Source organism: Dipodomys spectabilis, unplaced genomic scaffold (assembly GCF_019054845.1).
Source record: "Dipodomys spectabilis isolate Male_0828 unplaced genomic scaffold, ASM1905484v1 ptg000124l, whole genome shotgun sequence".
Taxonomy (NCBI): Eukaryota; Metazoa; Chordata; class Mammalia; order Rodentia; family Heteromyidae; genus Dipodomys; species Dipodomys spectabilis.
In genome coordinates, this window is record NW_024870801.1 from 1,122,160 (window position 1) to 1,137,789 (window position 15,630).

The 15,630-nt window shown below is 64.1% G+C and overlaps 1 protein-coding gene across 4 annotated transcripts in view; it reads right to left on the minus strand.

Moving 5' to 3' along the window:
- Nucleotides 1-15,630, minus strand: part of Kif1a (kinesin family member 1A) — a 74,718-nt gene that overhangs the window by 22,098 nt on the left and 36,990 nt on the right. For all 4 annotated transcript variants that reach the window (XM_042689053.1, XM_042689052.1, XM_042689051.1 and 1 more), the window contains 11 exons: nt 11,857-11,975; nt 10,797-10,882; nt 9,846-9,984; nt 9,559-9,727; nt 9,305-9,395; nt 8,234-8,352; nt 7,612-7,667; nt 6,843-6,951; nt 5,483-5,549; nt 5,296-5,380; nt 1,752-1,857 (listed from right to left, as the gene is read on the minus strand). In XM_042689053.1, the coding sequence (XP_042544987.1) occupies nt 1,752-1,857; nt 5,296-5,380; nt 5,483-5,549; nt 6,843-6,951; nt 7,612-7,667; nt 8,234-8,352; nt 9,305-9,395; nt 9,559-9,727; nt 9,846-9,984; nt 10,797-10,882; nt 11,857-11,975 (1,146 nt within the window). The remainder of the gene's footprint in view (nt 1-1,751; nt 1,858-5,295; nt 5,381-5,482; nt 5,550-6,842; nt 6,952-7,611; nt 7,668-8,233; nt 8,353-9,304; nt 9,396-9,558; nt 9,728-9,845; nt 9,985-10,796; nt 10,883-11,856; nt 11,976-15,630) is intronic.

The window sequence follows — 15,630 nt, forward strand, 5'->3', positions numbered from 1 at the left end:
CCCAGGATGTCAGCCATCAGACCAAACAGGAAGCCAAGGCCCCCGGGGCCCCAGGCAGGAGGCCGCAGCGAGGAGCAGTATGAGATCTGGGGCTGCACTGGCACGGGCAGGCGCCAGGCCTGAGCGTCCGGGGCTGGGTCTGTAACTTCCTCCTGGACCCGGGGCCTCAAACCCACGCAGGGACCCTCATTTCTCACAGCTCGCGGGGAACAGCAAGAAGCAGAGGCAGTTCTGGACCTCTGGGCACTGAGGCTGCACCGGGCAGCACAGAGACAAGCCTCGAAGCCCCCTGCCCAGGTCCATCCACGAGCGGCTGTCTCGCTCGGCTTGGCCAGGCCCAAGGACCCCCAGGGAGCCCCTCGGCGCTCGGGCTGGCTAGCGGAGCAAGAAGACTCCAGAAACAAGGCTAAGTGCACGGAGGCAGTGGGGAAGGAGGCCCCAGGGGCACCCACACCCTCCTTCTGGTCCCCATATTCTAGGAACTGCCCAAAGGGGGGCTCAGGTGTGCGTGTAGGGGTGGGGAATGAGGCCATTCCTGGGCTCCAGCGCTGCGGGGCGGGCAGGCCCTCCGACCCCACACTTCCCTCCGTGGTCCAGGCCCAGGCGTCGCCCCGTGGGCAGCACCTGACTCGGGCTCCGCAGCCAGCCCGAGGCAGCGCCGCGACAGGGGCCAGGCTTTCTCTGTGCCTGTCGGAGCGCGGGTCCTTCTCTCCAGCCTGCCTCTCCTTCCGCTCTTGGATGGGAGCCCCCGGCCCGCGGGCAGGCCCCCACCTCTGGACAGTGCCCCAAGAGTGGAGGGTGAGGGCGGAGGCACATCCTGGCCTCCACCCACCGCAGCCCAGCACCTCCCTGGCCCGTCTGGCTGCCCCAAGGGAAGCGTCCTGTGTGACTGGGGTGCTGGGAGGGGAGGCCCCTTTGCCCAGCTGTCTGGGCTCAGGAGCTGGAAGGACAGATGCTCCCTCAGAGCCCTCTGTCCTTCACCCCGCTCCAAGCACAAACTGTCCCAACAGTCCCTGCTCAGGCTCCAGGCTCCGTCCAGAGCCAAGCATCAGCTCTCGGCTTCTGTCTGTGCCAGGTGAAGCCAGCTGGGACTCAGAGCCCCCTCCTGCTCCCCCCGCCCCCAGCCCTGGAGAGCAGTGTCTTCACACTGCTGGACACTTGCATACTCCCAGCTGGATACCCTCCCCGCCCGCGCAGGGCGGTCCTCAAAGTGCCTGCAGCTGCTGGTGAGGCCTCTCACATCCACCCACCGGCAAACCCCAGCAGGGTTTCCAGAAACATCTCCAGTGTCTGGATGCAAGTGAGCTGGCAGTGCCCTGGGACCAGGGGAGAAACAGCCCAGTGACGAGCAGCCTGGGGCCAACAACGCGTAGGACCTCAGCCCTCCAGCTCCATGAGCCTCTGAACTGTCCCATCTCTAGTGCCCCTAGCGGTGTGGTCCCTGGACGCACAGGCCTGCTTACTAAACACCAGCCACGCCACCAGACAACCTGCCCACAGCACCTGCCTCCCAAGGCCTGGACCCAGCGAGGTGACAGAGTGACACAGCGGAGGACTCAGAGGTGGAGGACACTCAATCAAGTGAGGAACCTGGAGGCCATGGGCCTCCGCGCCTGCAGCCATCCCCTCAAGTCTCAGGAAGGAGGGCAGGAAAGCTCTGCAGCTGGACACGGAACAGGAGGCTGGGCCGGTGGAGGTCATGGTGGGCTGGGTGCTGACCTAGGCCTGCCTCCAGGGAGCTGGGGACTTACCGGTCATCCTGGGCTGGGTGGACATATCCGGAGGACAGGATGTTCAGAGACAAGATATTGGGGTCAATCAGGGACTCGTCGGTTTCTGGAGTGTTTCGGATTCGTCCTGCAGAAAAGCCAACAACTGCAGGTCATTTCTCAGGAGGCCGCAGTAGCTTGGGGTCACTGCATCCTCGGGGGAAGCCTGGGTAGCTAGTGGAGTCTGACAGCGCCATGTGCCACGTGGGGGAAAGCACCAGGCTGACAGCGAGGCTGGGCTGCGTCCCATGTGGCTCTGGACAGTCCCCTCTCCTGTGCTCCTCCTGTAGGATGCCCAGCCTAGAAACACAGGCCTTCCCGCCCGCAAGACGAGAAGATGTTCCTTTTCTATGCTTAAAGTAACAGGAATGGAAGAAAGAAGCACTCTGCCTGCCACAGGCGCTCCTGGCACCAACCATTCCGGCAGAGCCAGAAATGCCTGCATTTGTGGTCCATCTGCAGCTGTGAGATCTGCTCATTCAAAGGAGCAGAGAGAGAGAGACAGGGAGAGACAGACAGAGACCATTTCCCAGACGTCAGCCTGTGAGGGCCAGTCCCCCTGCCTGCCACAGTCAGGATCTGGTTGCATACTCCAGGCTCTGCCCGGTTCCTGGAACTCTGACCACATCTTTGCAGCACTTGGGTTGAGGGAGGAAGTTGTGTAAGGTTCTCCAACGAGCCCCCTCTCCATGCTGGGCCCTCCGGGACCCGGGGCGCTCACAGAGGAGAGAACCTGCTCAGAGCAGGACCTCAGTCCCAGGACCGGGCCTCTGCAGAGCGCTTTGGCTATGGTCTGACGGGGGTGGGGGGTGAGGGTTCCCAGTCAGGCTGAGATGGAAGCAGGGGCCCACCTGTGCCGGGCCTGGGTGTTCATGCCAGGGCCACCCTTATTCTCTGCGTCCCTGCCCCTACAGGAAGAGGGGTACACAGTGAGGGGGGCTGGGGCTGTCTCGGGTCACATGGGGTGAAGAGGCGCAGTCCTCTGCGCAAACCCCACCCTGGGCATCAGCGGCTCCTCCAGTGCTCCCCAAGCAGAAGCCCAGTGTTGGAGTTGGACTTGGCCTCTTGAACTCACTCAGGACCTGAGCACTGTTCCTCAGCTTCTTTTTGCTCAGGTGCTCTACCAACTGAGCCACAGCACCACTCCCATCCTTTTCTGTGTATGTGGACTCGAACCCAAGGCTTTGTGCATGCTAGGCAAGCGCGCTACCGCTGAGCCACCTTCCCAGCCCTGGCCTCTATCTTTGACCTGACTCACTCTCAAATTCAAGGCCACAGGAGGGTTTGTCCACTTCTTTCCATCTTTTTCTGACTCATGAAAAGCAGACACAGAGCTTATCAAGTGAGAGGTTTGTCCCAGTGTCCCTGGACTTCCCTAACCGCAGCCCTGCTCCCTGGGACTTGATCCCTATTTCCCCACGCTGCCTAGACACCAGGTCACCGGGGACTGGGTGGAGATTCCTGGGGGCCAGTCCTCAGCTCCAGTCAGGGGACAGGCCCTTGCTGAACCACACATTGGGATGGCCACCCGTCTGCGTCTCTGCCTACCCTCGCAGAGGAAAGTGTGACAGACCAGCGTTCAGCCTGCCCCTAAGACCCGTGCTGGGGACTGGATGAGCCGTGCACCCCTAAGAGCTACGGGAGGCCTGGCCCAGAGCCTCCAAGTACAGCCTCACGTGGAGACGGGTGCTCCTGGGGCCACGCTGGAGGTGGTGGCACTGTGGGCACAAGGCTGGAGCAGCCACCTGAAGGAGGGTGACCTCCGGGAAAGGCCAGGGCAGAGCCGGGAGACCAGATGGGCCTGAGCGTGCCTTGCTGGCTCTTGACTTTGAACCTCTGGCCTCCAGAAGTGGGACATGACACATTTCTACTGGTTCAAACAACCCCGTTTTCTGGTGCTTTGTCCCAGCAGCCCTAGGACCTTAACACAGATTAAATGGAAATCTGGGCGTTGTCACCTGGATCCAATCCTCTTGTTTTCGGGAGACAGGAAGAGGCACAGAAGGGTTTTATGACTTACACAGGGCCACACAGCATGAGGGGAGAGCTGTGGCTGGAATTCAGGCATCTGGCAGAGTCCGTGCTCTTCCTAACAAGCAGCCCATCCCGAGGGAGCCCCGCCCACCGCACTCACCCAGGACCAGCCCATCCCGAGGGAGCCCCGCCCACCGCGCTCACCCAGGACCAGCCCATCCCGAGGGAGCCCCGCCCACGGCGCTCACCCACGACCAGCCCATCCCGAGGGAGCCCCGCCCACCGCACTCACCCACGACCATCCCAAAGGAGCCCCGCCCACCGCACTCACCCAGGACCAGCCCATCCCGAGGGAGCCCCGCCCACCGCGCTCACCCAGGACCAGCCCAGCCGGAGGGAGCCCCGCCCACCGCACTCACCAACGACCAGCCCAGCCTGAGGGAGCCCCGCCCACCGCACTCACCCAGGACCAGCCCATCCCGAGGGAGCCCCGCCCACCGCACTCACCCAGGACCAGCCCATCCCGAGGGAGCCCCGCCCACCGCACTCACCCACGACCAGCCCAGCCCGAGGGAGCCCCGCCCACCGCACTCACCCAGGACCAGCCCATCCCGAGGGAGCTCCGCCCACCGTACTCACCCAGGACCAGCCCATCCTGAGGGAGCCCCGCCCACCGCATTCACCCAGGACCAGCCCGAGGGAGCCCCGCCCACCGCACTCACCCAGGACCATCCCGAGGGAGCCCCGCCCACCGTACTCACCCAGGACCAGCCCATCCTGAGGGAGCCCCGCCCACCGCACTCACCCAGGACCAGCCCATCCCGAGGGAGCCCCGTCCACCGCACTCACCCAGGACCAGCCCATCCCAAGGGAGCCCCGTCCACCGCGCTCACCCACGACCAGCCCGAGGGAGCCCCGCCCACCGCACTCACCCAGGACCAGCCCGAGGGAGCCCCGCCCACCGCACTCACCCAGGACCAGCCCATCCCGAGGGAGCCCCGTCCACCACGCTCACCCAGGACCAGCCCATCCCGAGGGAGCCCCGCCCACCGCACTCACCCACGACCAGCCCAGCCCGAGGGAGCTCCGCCCACCGCATTCACCCAGGACCAGCCCGAGGGAGCCCCGCCCACCGCACTCACCCAGGACCAGCCCGAGGGAGCCCCGCCCACCGCGCTCACCCACGACCAGCCCATCCCGAGGGAGCCCCGCCCACCGTACTCACCCAGGACCAGCCCATCCTGAGGGAGCCCCGCCCACCGCACTCACCCAGGACCATCCCGAGGGAGCCCCGCCCACCGCACTCACCCAGGACCAGCCCGAGGGAGCCCCGTCCACCGCACTCACCCAGGACCAGCCCATCCCGAGGGAGCCCCGTCCACCACGCTCACCCAGGACCAGCCCGAGGGAGCCCCGCCCACCGCACTCACCCACGACCAGCCCATCCCGAGGGAGCCCCGCCCACCGCACTCACCCAGGACCAGCCCCAGGGAGCCCCGCCCACCGCGCTCACCCACGACCAGCCCCAGGGAGCCCCGCCCACCGCGCTCACCCACGACCAGCTCGCGCACTTCCTTCCAGCGTATGTGGCTTCCGGTCTCATGCAGCAGTGTCACGGTTATCCGTCTCTGGATGCCCTGCATGCACCGGGAGAGGAGAGGCGGGATGGCACCAGGGACCCAGGGAGAGGGTGCAGGCGGGGGAGGCAGAGAGCAAGGTAGGGTGGGAGGGCGTCACACCTGGTGGAGGAGGAAGGTTCCCATGCACGGCATGCCCCCACGGTGGTCCACCATGGCAGGGATGTAACTGGAAAAAACAAGGGCAAGAGATGGGGCCCTCCCCAGGCCCAGGGCAGGTAGGGGCAGAGGTGGGTAACAGCAGACAGCTCGGCACAGGGAGATGTGTCAGTTAGGCCTAGGGAGCCCCATGGCACCTCAACCCCTGTCTACCCAAGACCTGCCCTCTAGGAGGTGTCCAGGGACCCCAAGACAAGGCCTGGCCCTCCAGGAGGTGTCCATGGGACAAGACTGGCCCTCCAGGAGGTGTCCAGTGAGGACAAGGCCCAGCCCTCTGGGAGGTGTCCATGGGACAAGACTGGCCCTCTGGGAGGTGTCCAGCAGGACAAGGCCCGGCCCTCCGGGAGGTGTCCATGGGACAAGACCTGCCCTCTAGGAGGTGTCCAGTGAGGACAAGGCCCTGCCCTCTAGGAGGTGTCCAGTGAGGACAAGGCCCTGCCCTCTAGGAGGTGTCCATGGGACAAGGCCGGCCCTCTGGGCTCCCGTTGTGAGGCCCAGCCCTACTAGGGCCTCCCTTGCTCCTTCTCTCCCACTCCTTCCCAGACACTGTGGGCTCCGGTGCTCCCTGGGCATCAGTGGGCCACAATGGCCCTAGGCTGCCCTTGTGGAACCTGGGCTGATTCCTATCATGTTCAGGTCTTCACTCAGGGGCCCCTTGGTCATGCTCTGTACCCCACCACCCACCACCTTCAGCCCATCCCAATGCACAGCTGAGCCAGGGCTCAGCCTCATGGGCCACTGGGTGTCTATGGGCCACTAGCTACTGTGTGTCTATGGGCCACTAGCTACTGTGTGTCTATGGGCCACTAGCTACTGTGTGTCTATGGGCCACTAGCTACTGTGTGTCTATGGGCCACTAGCTACTGTGTGTCTGCCTGAACCCAGCCCTGGGGGCAGAGGGTTCTGCTTCTCTGGTCCATATGTGGTGCAGAAGGCACCTGGAAAGATCCGCTGGGAGCCAGGAGCCCAGAAGTTTAGTTCCAAGGTCCAGCCCCCCAGCCTGAGGGCCCCCTCCTCGCACTCCACCAGCCCGAGGCCCGGCCTGGCCTGTCGCGAACGGAGGCCCCCCCGGCCTGGCCTGTCGCGCACGGAGGCCCCCCCGGCCTGGCCTGTCGCTCACGCACGGAGGCCCCCCCCCCCCCCCCCCGGCCTGGCCTGTCGTGCACGGAGGCCCCACCCGCCTGGCCTGTCGTGCACGGAGGCCATACCCGCCTGGCCTGTCGCGCACGGAGGCCCCCCCGGCCTGGCGTGTCGCGCACGCACGGAGGCCCCCCCGGCCCGTCGCACAGGAGGTGCCACTCACTCGCCGTTGGCTTCCAGCTCGCAGATCTCGAAGTAGACCAGCAGGTCATATTTGCAGTGGCAAGGCCCAGGGCTGGGCCGTGTCAGAGTGCTGAGCTTGGTGGCAGGCACTAGGGGGACAGGAGACATGCATGGTGGCAGAGACCTGGCTAATCACATGGGAGGGCTTCAGAGGCTGGACGGGCATCTTCTCTCCAGAGACGCCCCCCCCCCCCCCCAATCCCGCCTACAGCCAGGACACACTTGGTCCTTGCGTCACCCAAGTTCAGATGCAGGAGACATGTTCTCCACTACCCAAGCGAGAGGCTCACATGGCCTTAAAACCTGGGCATGGTCTCTTAAGTAGGGCCGTGGCTGAAAATCAGAGACCCAGCAAGGCAGCAGACGCAGACACTAAGGCTCAACCCCCGCACAAGCCCGAGCTGCCCCTCTGTCTCCCAGATGCGCTTGGCCACAGCTAATACACCAGTCCAGGCGTGTCGTGTCCCAAGGCCAGCCCCATACCTTCTCCTGGCCTCAACCCTCCCCCGCCTGCCACTTATGTCCTGCTCCTGACTGACAGCTTCTGTGCCCTCCTTGCCAGCAGCTCCTGGGACCCATTACAACACCCTGCCTCCCTCATGCTCCTGCCACTGTGGCTCCAAAGATCTCTCCCGTGTGGGCTGGAGGCCCCTGCTGACAGCATCCTCGGTGTGTAGACCCGGGCCCCACACCTGCACCCACAGCACCGACATCACACTGCTTGGATGGACACAGGGAGCCCTGCCTACCTGGCTTGGACAGCGGCATGACCCGAGGAAAGTGCCGGCGTGAGGGTCTCAGGGGGCTGTGGGGAGAGGAGGCCTGCGTGAGAGGACTCAAAGGGCTGGTAACCGCAGGGTGCTGGTGGAGCAGGTGGCCAGGGCAGGGCAGACATGGGCCCCGACCCTGACCCTACCTTCTTGGTTCCTACTGGGCCCTGGACCAGCCTGGATGGCAGGACCCCCCCTCAGCACCCTGGCTCCACCCCACAGGAAACAAGGTGGGCCGAGCTCTGGTTCCCAGCTCAGAGACCCTGGGCTGAACCTCTCTATTCAGCAGGGGGCAGGCAGAGCCCCTGCCATCCCCCTGACCACCGGACATCCACAGCCCGGGTCCTGCGCGGCAGCTGGGGAGGCGTCAGAGCTGCAGGAAGGCCAGAGAGATGGGAGCAGGCAGCTGTCAGCAGAACCCCTTCTTGAGGTCCAGCCCAGCCAGCCTCCCGGAACCCCGCCCACGCCTAGGCGAAGGCTGGGGTTCTGAACCCCTGCTCAGTCTTGTGGGGGGACCCACCAGAGGGGTGGCCGCTGGGACACAGGGCTTAGCAGCTCGAGGACTGACGGACAGGAGCGCCGAGGGGCAGGGAAGGCTGACCTGAGCACGTCCTTGCAGAGAGGCGGGAACGGGTGCTGCTGGTAGTGACCAAACACCTCAAACACGATGGGCTGGCTCTTGATGTACTCGACGAAGGACTTGGTCACCTCCACTGCGATCTGGACAGGGGGAGGAGAGTCTCATCAGAAAGTGCTCCCTCTCCACACAGAACCAATCACTCTGGGCCCACCCTCTGCTCCTGTGGGAACAACGGTCCTCTCCTACCCCTGACCACCTTGGCCTCTGCTCCCAAGCCAGACCAGGCCAGGTGCCCGCAGCCAGCTCTCGGCTAATGTCTCCAGGACAGACGGGGCCACACGACTCAGTTGCCTTTCCGGAACAGAGTCCAGGAAGGAGGCCGAGGCCGGCGTGGCCTCAGCAGCCTGCCAGGTTACACAGACTGACTTGTGTCCCCACCCCCAGCTCCTGTGCGGCCATCCCCAGGCTCTGGTCCTCGGAGAAGGGGGACTGGGCAGACACACGGGCAGGCGGCCGTCGAGTGCATGTAAGAGGTAGTCTTCTAAAAGCCAAGGGGAGGTCAGTCAAGGAACCAGCCCTGCTGATGGGTGACTGACCACGGAGCTCCAGAATGATTTGACCTTGACCGTCCAGCTCTGCAGCAAAGCTTCCACTGCACAGCCCCGTCTGCGGTGCTTCTGTCCCAGCCTGCGCCTCTCCCATCCTGAAGGCTGCTCCACTGAAGGCTCGAGGCCCCCGCTCTCTGCTCCTGACAGCCCAGCCCTCACGGTCGCAGCTCCCCTGGCTGCTCAGGATTGATGCCCTGTGGCCCTCCGTGTGTTCTCTTCCTCCCTAGCCCTGAAACCCAGGTCAGGGGCCTTGGAGACCTCAGGACACACCCTGGTCACGACCTCACTGAACACCCCCGTCTCTATCTGCCAAGGATCCCCCATTTTTTCAACATCGAAGGCCCTAGCTGCAGCTCCCACAACCACCACAGCACCAGCGCTCTTGTCCTGGGGCAGGCAAAGCCTGGCACAGGCTGGTTCAGAACAGAACGAATGAAGGATGCAGAGCCTCAATGTGGCGGGCGGGGGGGGGGGGCAGACATACGTTCTGAACGTGGTAGAAGCCGAGCGGAGGGCCCCTGCCGGTATTCTTCAGTGGCTCGGTGGAGAAGGCTTCGTCATGACGGTGGATGAAGCTGCAGGGAGATGTCACTTGGAGACAGGATTGGGCCCAGGCAGAACCCGGGTCCCGTGGGCCAGCATGAGCCCCCGATACCGCCCGGCTGACCACACGCCTCACAGGTGAGCGAGCAGAGCCACCGCCTCCCCTCAGCCTCGGGCACAGACCGCAGGGCTCACTTGAACTGGCAGAAGATGTCTGCGTATTCAGCAGAGATGCTGGACGCCTGCAGGACGGTCACTCGGAAGGTGAAGGTGCTGCCCAGGCGGAGGTGGTCCAGGGTGGAGTCCAGTGGCCCCTCCAGAGCAGCCTTCTCAGGGCTGTCCAGGAGACCCTCGGGCGGCACGGCTGTGGAGGGGGCAGGGGCTCTAGGCCACACTCCAGGCCACACTCCCTTCAAGCTGGGAGCTGGTGCCCTGGTCTCATGCATCCCACGTCCCGAGCCGGTGGGGGGGGGGTTGCCTACCGGAGCAAGTGTTGTTGTTGACTTCGTCAGCCGAGGGTCCAGCATCGGCTCCCTGGCCCTGACCTTCCACGATGCGCAGCTCCTCCTGGGAGGTCCCCGAGCGTGACATGCCCACCCCAGGGCAGGACTCAGACTGGAACTGCGTGGGACACGAGTCAGGAAGGCCACTGGGTCATGGGTCCACAGAGGAGCGGTGCAACCAGCCCAGGACCTGCAGGGAGCCTGGCTCCAAGCCTGCTCTCACCCCGCGTGGGACACCGCCTCCTAGGACTCGGTCTCCCCTGCCGCGACAGGCCCCTTCTGACCTGTGCAGGTGACCTGAGGTGCAAGCCACCTCGGGGGAGGTGCCTGAGCACAAGGAGGCACAGGGGTGGGAAAGGTTTTGTGCTGCCCCCTGCTAGGGCAGGACATGGGAGAACGCTCTCCTCCTGGGCATTCCCTAGTGGTAAGCAGCCATGTAGGCAGGGCCAGGAGAGCCCAAGACGAGGAGGCCCCGAGCCTGGCAGGGGCTCAGCCCCCATTTCCTCCTCAGACAGCCTAGGAAGTCTCATTCCTGGTCCCTCCAAGAGGGCCAGAGATGGGCGGCCTCTGTGGGGCCTGTCTAGGTCTTTCAGGTGGGAAGGCAGACAGGGGTGTGGAAACGCAATGTCCTGTAAGGATCCGACCCAAGAGAGGATCGAGATTGGGGTATCTGTCCTGAGATCTACTGCTTCCAGCTCTGTGCCCTCCTGAGAGCCAGGCAAGGCCCCAGGGTGGTCCTAGTGGTGGTGTTCTGGAACGCAGGGGACGGGAGGCAGGAGGCAGAGGGCAGGGGGCAGGGGGCAGGGGGAGGGCAGGCCCGTGCACGAATAAGTGAAGAACCCAGCAGAACTCACTGGAGACCCTACCAGGGGACCCCAGGCCCTGGAGGCACCATGGCGGTGTGAAGAACAGACCTTGAACAGCAAGTACCTTTTCGAAATGCTGGTCATCAAAGGAGATTTTAGCGGTTCCAGATTGGCGGACACCAGAGCCATAGTCAGGGGCCTCTTCATCAGCTGCAGAAGGGAATACGTAAGCAGTCGGGCCCAGCTTGTCCTCCAGCGGGGTGGAGACAAGCAGCAGGCCTGAGGACCAGAACAGGGTCCGGGGCGGGACGGTCAGCCACTCCCGCCTGTATTCCAGGCAGCCAACACTGCCAGCCATCAGTAACGGCCAGGGAGCACCATCAGCCTGCGCTGGCCGGGGTGCTGCGCCAGCCCCAGCCTGTGCTTCCTCCACGGGAGCCACACGCCCTGCCTCGCCCATCTCTCACAACCACAAGGATGCTCAGGTAGAGCCGAGGGCTCCTACCGCTCCACCGCCCTGGGCAGAGCCACATGGACCCCACTGGTGTCGTCACCAGTACTGTGTGAAGCCACCAGGACCCCATCAGTGACTCCTCTAACTCTCACCACCCCCTCTTCCTCCACACAGTGCAGATGGCTTTCCCTCAGTGAGACAGCTGGGCCTCTGCTCCAAGTGGCCCGATTTGGTTCCAGACTCTGTTACCCCGAGCATGGCCCGAAGCCCCAGAGGGCTGACGAGCAGTCCTCAGTGCCGGCCAGGGCCTGCTCCAGTGGGCTCGGCAATCTGGCCTCGGTCCACGGCCATGAGACAGGCAGGAACAGTAGGAACAGACAAGGGAACAGTAGGTGTCACCCGAAACGCAGGAACCCAGCTGTCTTCTAACGTCTCAGAGACCAGTGTGGGTCAGACTGCATCCCCGGGCCTCATCCAGCCGCATTTCCCAAACACAACCTGGGACACACCACGCCCACCTTCAGGCCATCGCGGGATAGGAAGACAAAACTAGTTCACACTGGCTCCAGAGTGGCTGAGGGGCCCGGACGGGGCTAGCCTCACACAGACCACGTGAGGACACTGAGGGGCCCGGACGGGGCTAGCCTCACACAGACCACGTGAGGACACCTGGAGAATCCATCCCTGCCCCAGCCTGCATGTACACGCGCCCTCCTGGCCCAGCCCGCACCTGAGATGGCCTGCACGGCCACTCGGAGGAAGCCCTTCACCTCGCCCTTCTCGCTGACAATGGCCACGCGGTGCACCAGCGGCACGGGATACAGCAGGTTGCTCAGGTACACGAAGGCCCTGCGGGGGGCAGGGGCTGTGGTTACGGGCGGCCCTCGGCGCGCACTCTGCGTGGTGACAGTGACAGCACAGCCCGCGCACGACACGACGCGAAGCTGCAAAGCCGAGCGAAGCCACCGACCAGCCGGGGCTGAGGCAGCACAGGCAAGCGGGGTGCAGGCACGGGGTGACGAGGAGGCCGCGCGGTCTTCTGTGCTCAGAGAAGACAGGAGGAGGTGGAGACACAGAGGAGGGAGCAGGCCTCACAAGCAGAGGCACAGCCCAGCTCCGCCCAGACAGGGCCATCTGAGAAAAGAATCGCTGAGGAGGGTTTCAGCCTGCTTCAAGGACTGGGGGACAGGGCCGCTGGGACATGCTGATCTCCACCGCTCACGGGCCGACCTGCACTGGCCCCCGTGGAACAGCTCAATTCCTAAGTTCCTTCTACACATGCACATAGAAACTTGGCTGGTGGAGCTATGTGGTCACCTAGGTCAAGCCAGCTCTCCCAGGGTCAGTACCAGCCCCGTGCCCCAAGTGGAGGACACACACACACACACACACACACACACACACACACACACACACACACACACGCACAGGCCCCGCCCACACGCTAGCAGCTCCGCCTCAGGAGCTCCTGGGAGGCCCTGTGGGTGTCTCTCCACCACCCGCCCCTCTTCCATTCCCACAGGTCCAGGGCACTGGCCACAAGAGGCTGCTATACCCTCAGTGACACCCCAAATTCTTGCGGGATGCCCAAGTCCCAGGAGGCCCACGGCGGCCCAGCTGTCTCCACCGTTCCCACAGGCTTAGCCCTGACTGGCCTCGGGGGCCAGCGGCATCTCGGATACCTAGACTGACTCCGTCCTCCCATGCAGCAGCCCCTCATTCCCTTCTTCTGGTCCAGACCTCTCCCCAGCAGCCCTTGGTCTTTTGGCTTAGTCAATCCATAAAAAATCTCTTGCTTTCAGTAAGCCCTCCTACACACAAGGGGTTTCATGATTGTTTCCAGAAAACATCTCCAGTAGGCCGGCAGTGTGGTGTGGTGGGCTGTCTGCCTCGGAGCCCTGGGCCTCTCCGGCTGTCCATCCAGGGCCCTGGGCCTCTCCGGCTGTCCATCCAGGGCCCTGCTTTTCTCAGCAGTGGGCTCTGCCACAGCCACCCTGGGGGTGTGGATGTCCCGGGACCCAGACAACACAGGCTGCCTGGGCACCCAGCCTGAAGCTCAAAGGCCCATTCCGGCCCCTGCTGTCTCCCAGAAGGCTCAGAGGCAGTGGGGCCCAGGTCCTGCCGCTGCCCAGACCTGTCCTCAGTGGTTTGGAAGGGTTGTGGGCTTCCAGGGACCCCTGACAGGAAGCTCCCAGGACCCTGTCTGATCCTCTCCCACCAACCCCCAAAGGCCAGGTCCCAGGGGTTTGAGCGGTATGGAGGTCAGCTGAGAGAAGAGGAAGGCCCTGCTCTGGCCGCAGAGCCAGGCTCAGCAGGAGGCACGCCCACTTTCCCACAGCCCAGGTGCTGAGCAGGCCCCGCCCCACCCCCTTCCGCTCCACCCCGAGCAGACCCCCCCCGCCCCCCCCCTTCCGCTCCACCCCGAGCAGACCCCCCCCCCGCCACAGCCCCTTCCGCTCCACCCCGAGCAGACCCCCCCCCCAGCTCATGTTCCTGCAGATCAGACTGGCCCAGGGTCCTCGTGTCCTAAGCCTCAAGCAACCTGCTGTGAACACAACGGACCCAGCCAGGCTCCAGTGCTCACACCTGCAGTCTGAACCACTCGGGAGGCCGAGATCCCAGGACTGAGGGTCAAAGCCAACCCAGGCAGAAAAGTGCGCAAAACTCTTATCTACTAACAAACTGGAAGCAGAGATATGGCTCAAGTGGTAGAGCCTTGAAAAAAAGTGCTCAGGGAGCGAGGACCTGAGTTCAAGCACGTGTATACGCACGCACGCACACACGCGTGCGCACGCACATACACACAAAAGAGACTGAGAAATACAGAGAAGTGGTTAGCTTCGTGGCGAGGAGGTATGGGGCACACTGTGGGATCCCCAGCACCTGGAGGCAACGTGGGATGCACTGTGGGATCCCCAGCACCTGGAGGCAACGTGGGATGCACTGTGGGATCCCCAGCACCTGGAGGCAACGTGGGATGCACTGTGGGATCCCCAGCACCTGGAGGCAACGTGGGATGCACTGTGGGATCCCCAGCACCTGGAGGCAACGTGGGATGCACTGTGGGATCCCCAGCACCTGGAGGTAGGTCTTCAGATGTGACTTAGCTGCAGTATGTCTCAGTTCAGCTAACTGTCCCCTCCTCTCTTAGGGGTACTAAAGCAGATCTAGGGTCTAAGATGGTGTGTAAGAGCTGATGAGATGCTGTATGCAGTCGGAGGCACAAAGAAAGCAGAAGGTGGCCAGGGCTGGCAGCAGGGCCAGAGGGGATCCGTGGCCTGCGGGCAGGCCCTCGGCCGGCTTCACTGTGCCCGCCTGCCTGATGCCTCCCCGGGAGGTCATTCTGTCTTGGCCTTTGAGAACTTCCCTGTCAGAGCACTGGTTCGCCAGGACCCACATCCACACCTCAGGCTGTTCCCGAAGGCCCCACGGGCTGGACAGTGGAAAAGACCCCTGGGATCTGCGTCCAAAGCCTCCGCATCTCGACACCTGCAGCTCTGGGCAGGTGCGCCTTCTGACCTGGCTCCCTCACTAGGTGGGAGCTGAAGCTCTGGCGTTAAGTGTCGGAGAAGGCAAAGGTCAAAGGTCCCTCCATCTCCCCCACAACCCAGCCTCAGTCCACTTGGCAACAGCAACAGATTCACTGAGCCAGAAGGGTCCAGAACTTACCCGCCCAGCAGCAGCAGCAGCCTCGGGGGGCTGCAAGGCAGGCCTGAGCTCCCTCTGCCAGAGGACACACCAGCACAGCCAGGAGTATGGGGCTAAGGGTTACGTCTGCAGCCTTGCGCTTCTGCCCGTGTCACCTGACACCAGTGCCTGCCCCCCGAGGTGCTGTGACACAATCCTAGCCACACCACACCCACTCAGATGGAAGAAACACCTTCCACAGGCCCTGGACAAAGACAGGTGGGCAGCCTAGACATGAGGCCCTGGCGAGAGCTGAGGGCACCCAGGGCCTCATGGGCTGACCCGCGCTCCACCTCCTACCGGCCAGCATACGTCCACCCGTGCCGGACGCTGCTCCTGGTGACACGCCCCTCCCCCGGCTGGCTCCCTCCTGGGACCCTCCCCCGGCACCCCTCTCCCCCTCCTCTCTGCAATGTCGCACCCACCCACCCCTCTTGCCCCCCGTCTCCCTTTTGGAAGCACCTTTCCCAGAGACCCCGGCTCACTCCCTCAGTCTGGGCCACAGACGCCACACCCTCCACCACCCCAGGCCACAGGCACCCGAGCGCCACCAGCAGAGGCCCTGGACGGCCTGACCCTGGAGGAGGGGAGGTGCCCCTGGCTCTGGCCCGAAGTCCAGAGCACCTTGAAGCAGACTGAAATGGCCGGGGAGGGGAGGGGAGGGGAGGGTTGGGGGGGAGCGCGGTGAGGCTGGCGGGGCGGGAGGGAGGAGGCGTGCTAACCACAGATTGGTGAGGTGCAGAGACACATGCCGGGACGGGAAGCCCTTCCCCAGGGGACCACAGTGGCACCCTACTTCTGCTTAAGCTTTGAGAGA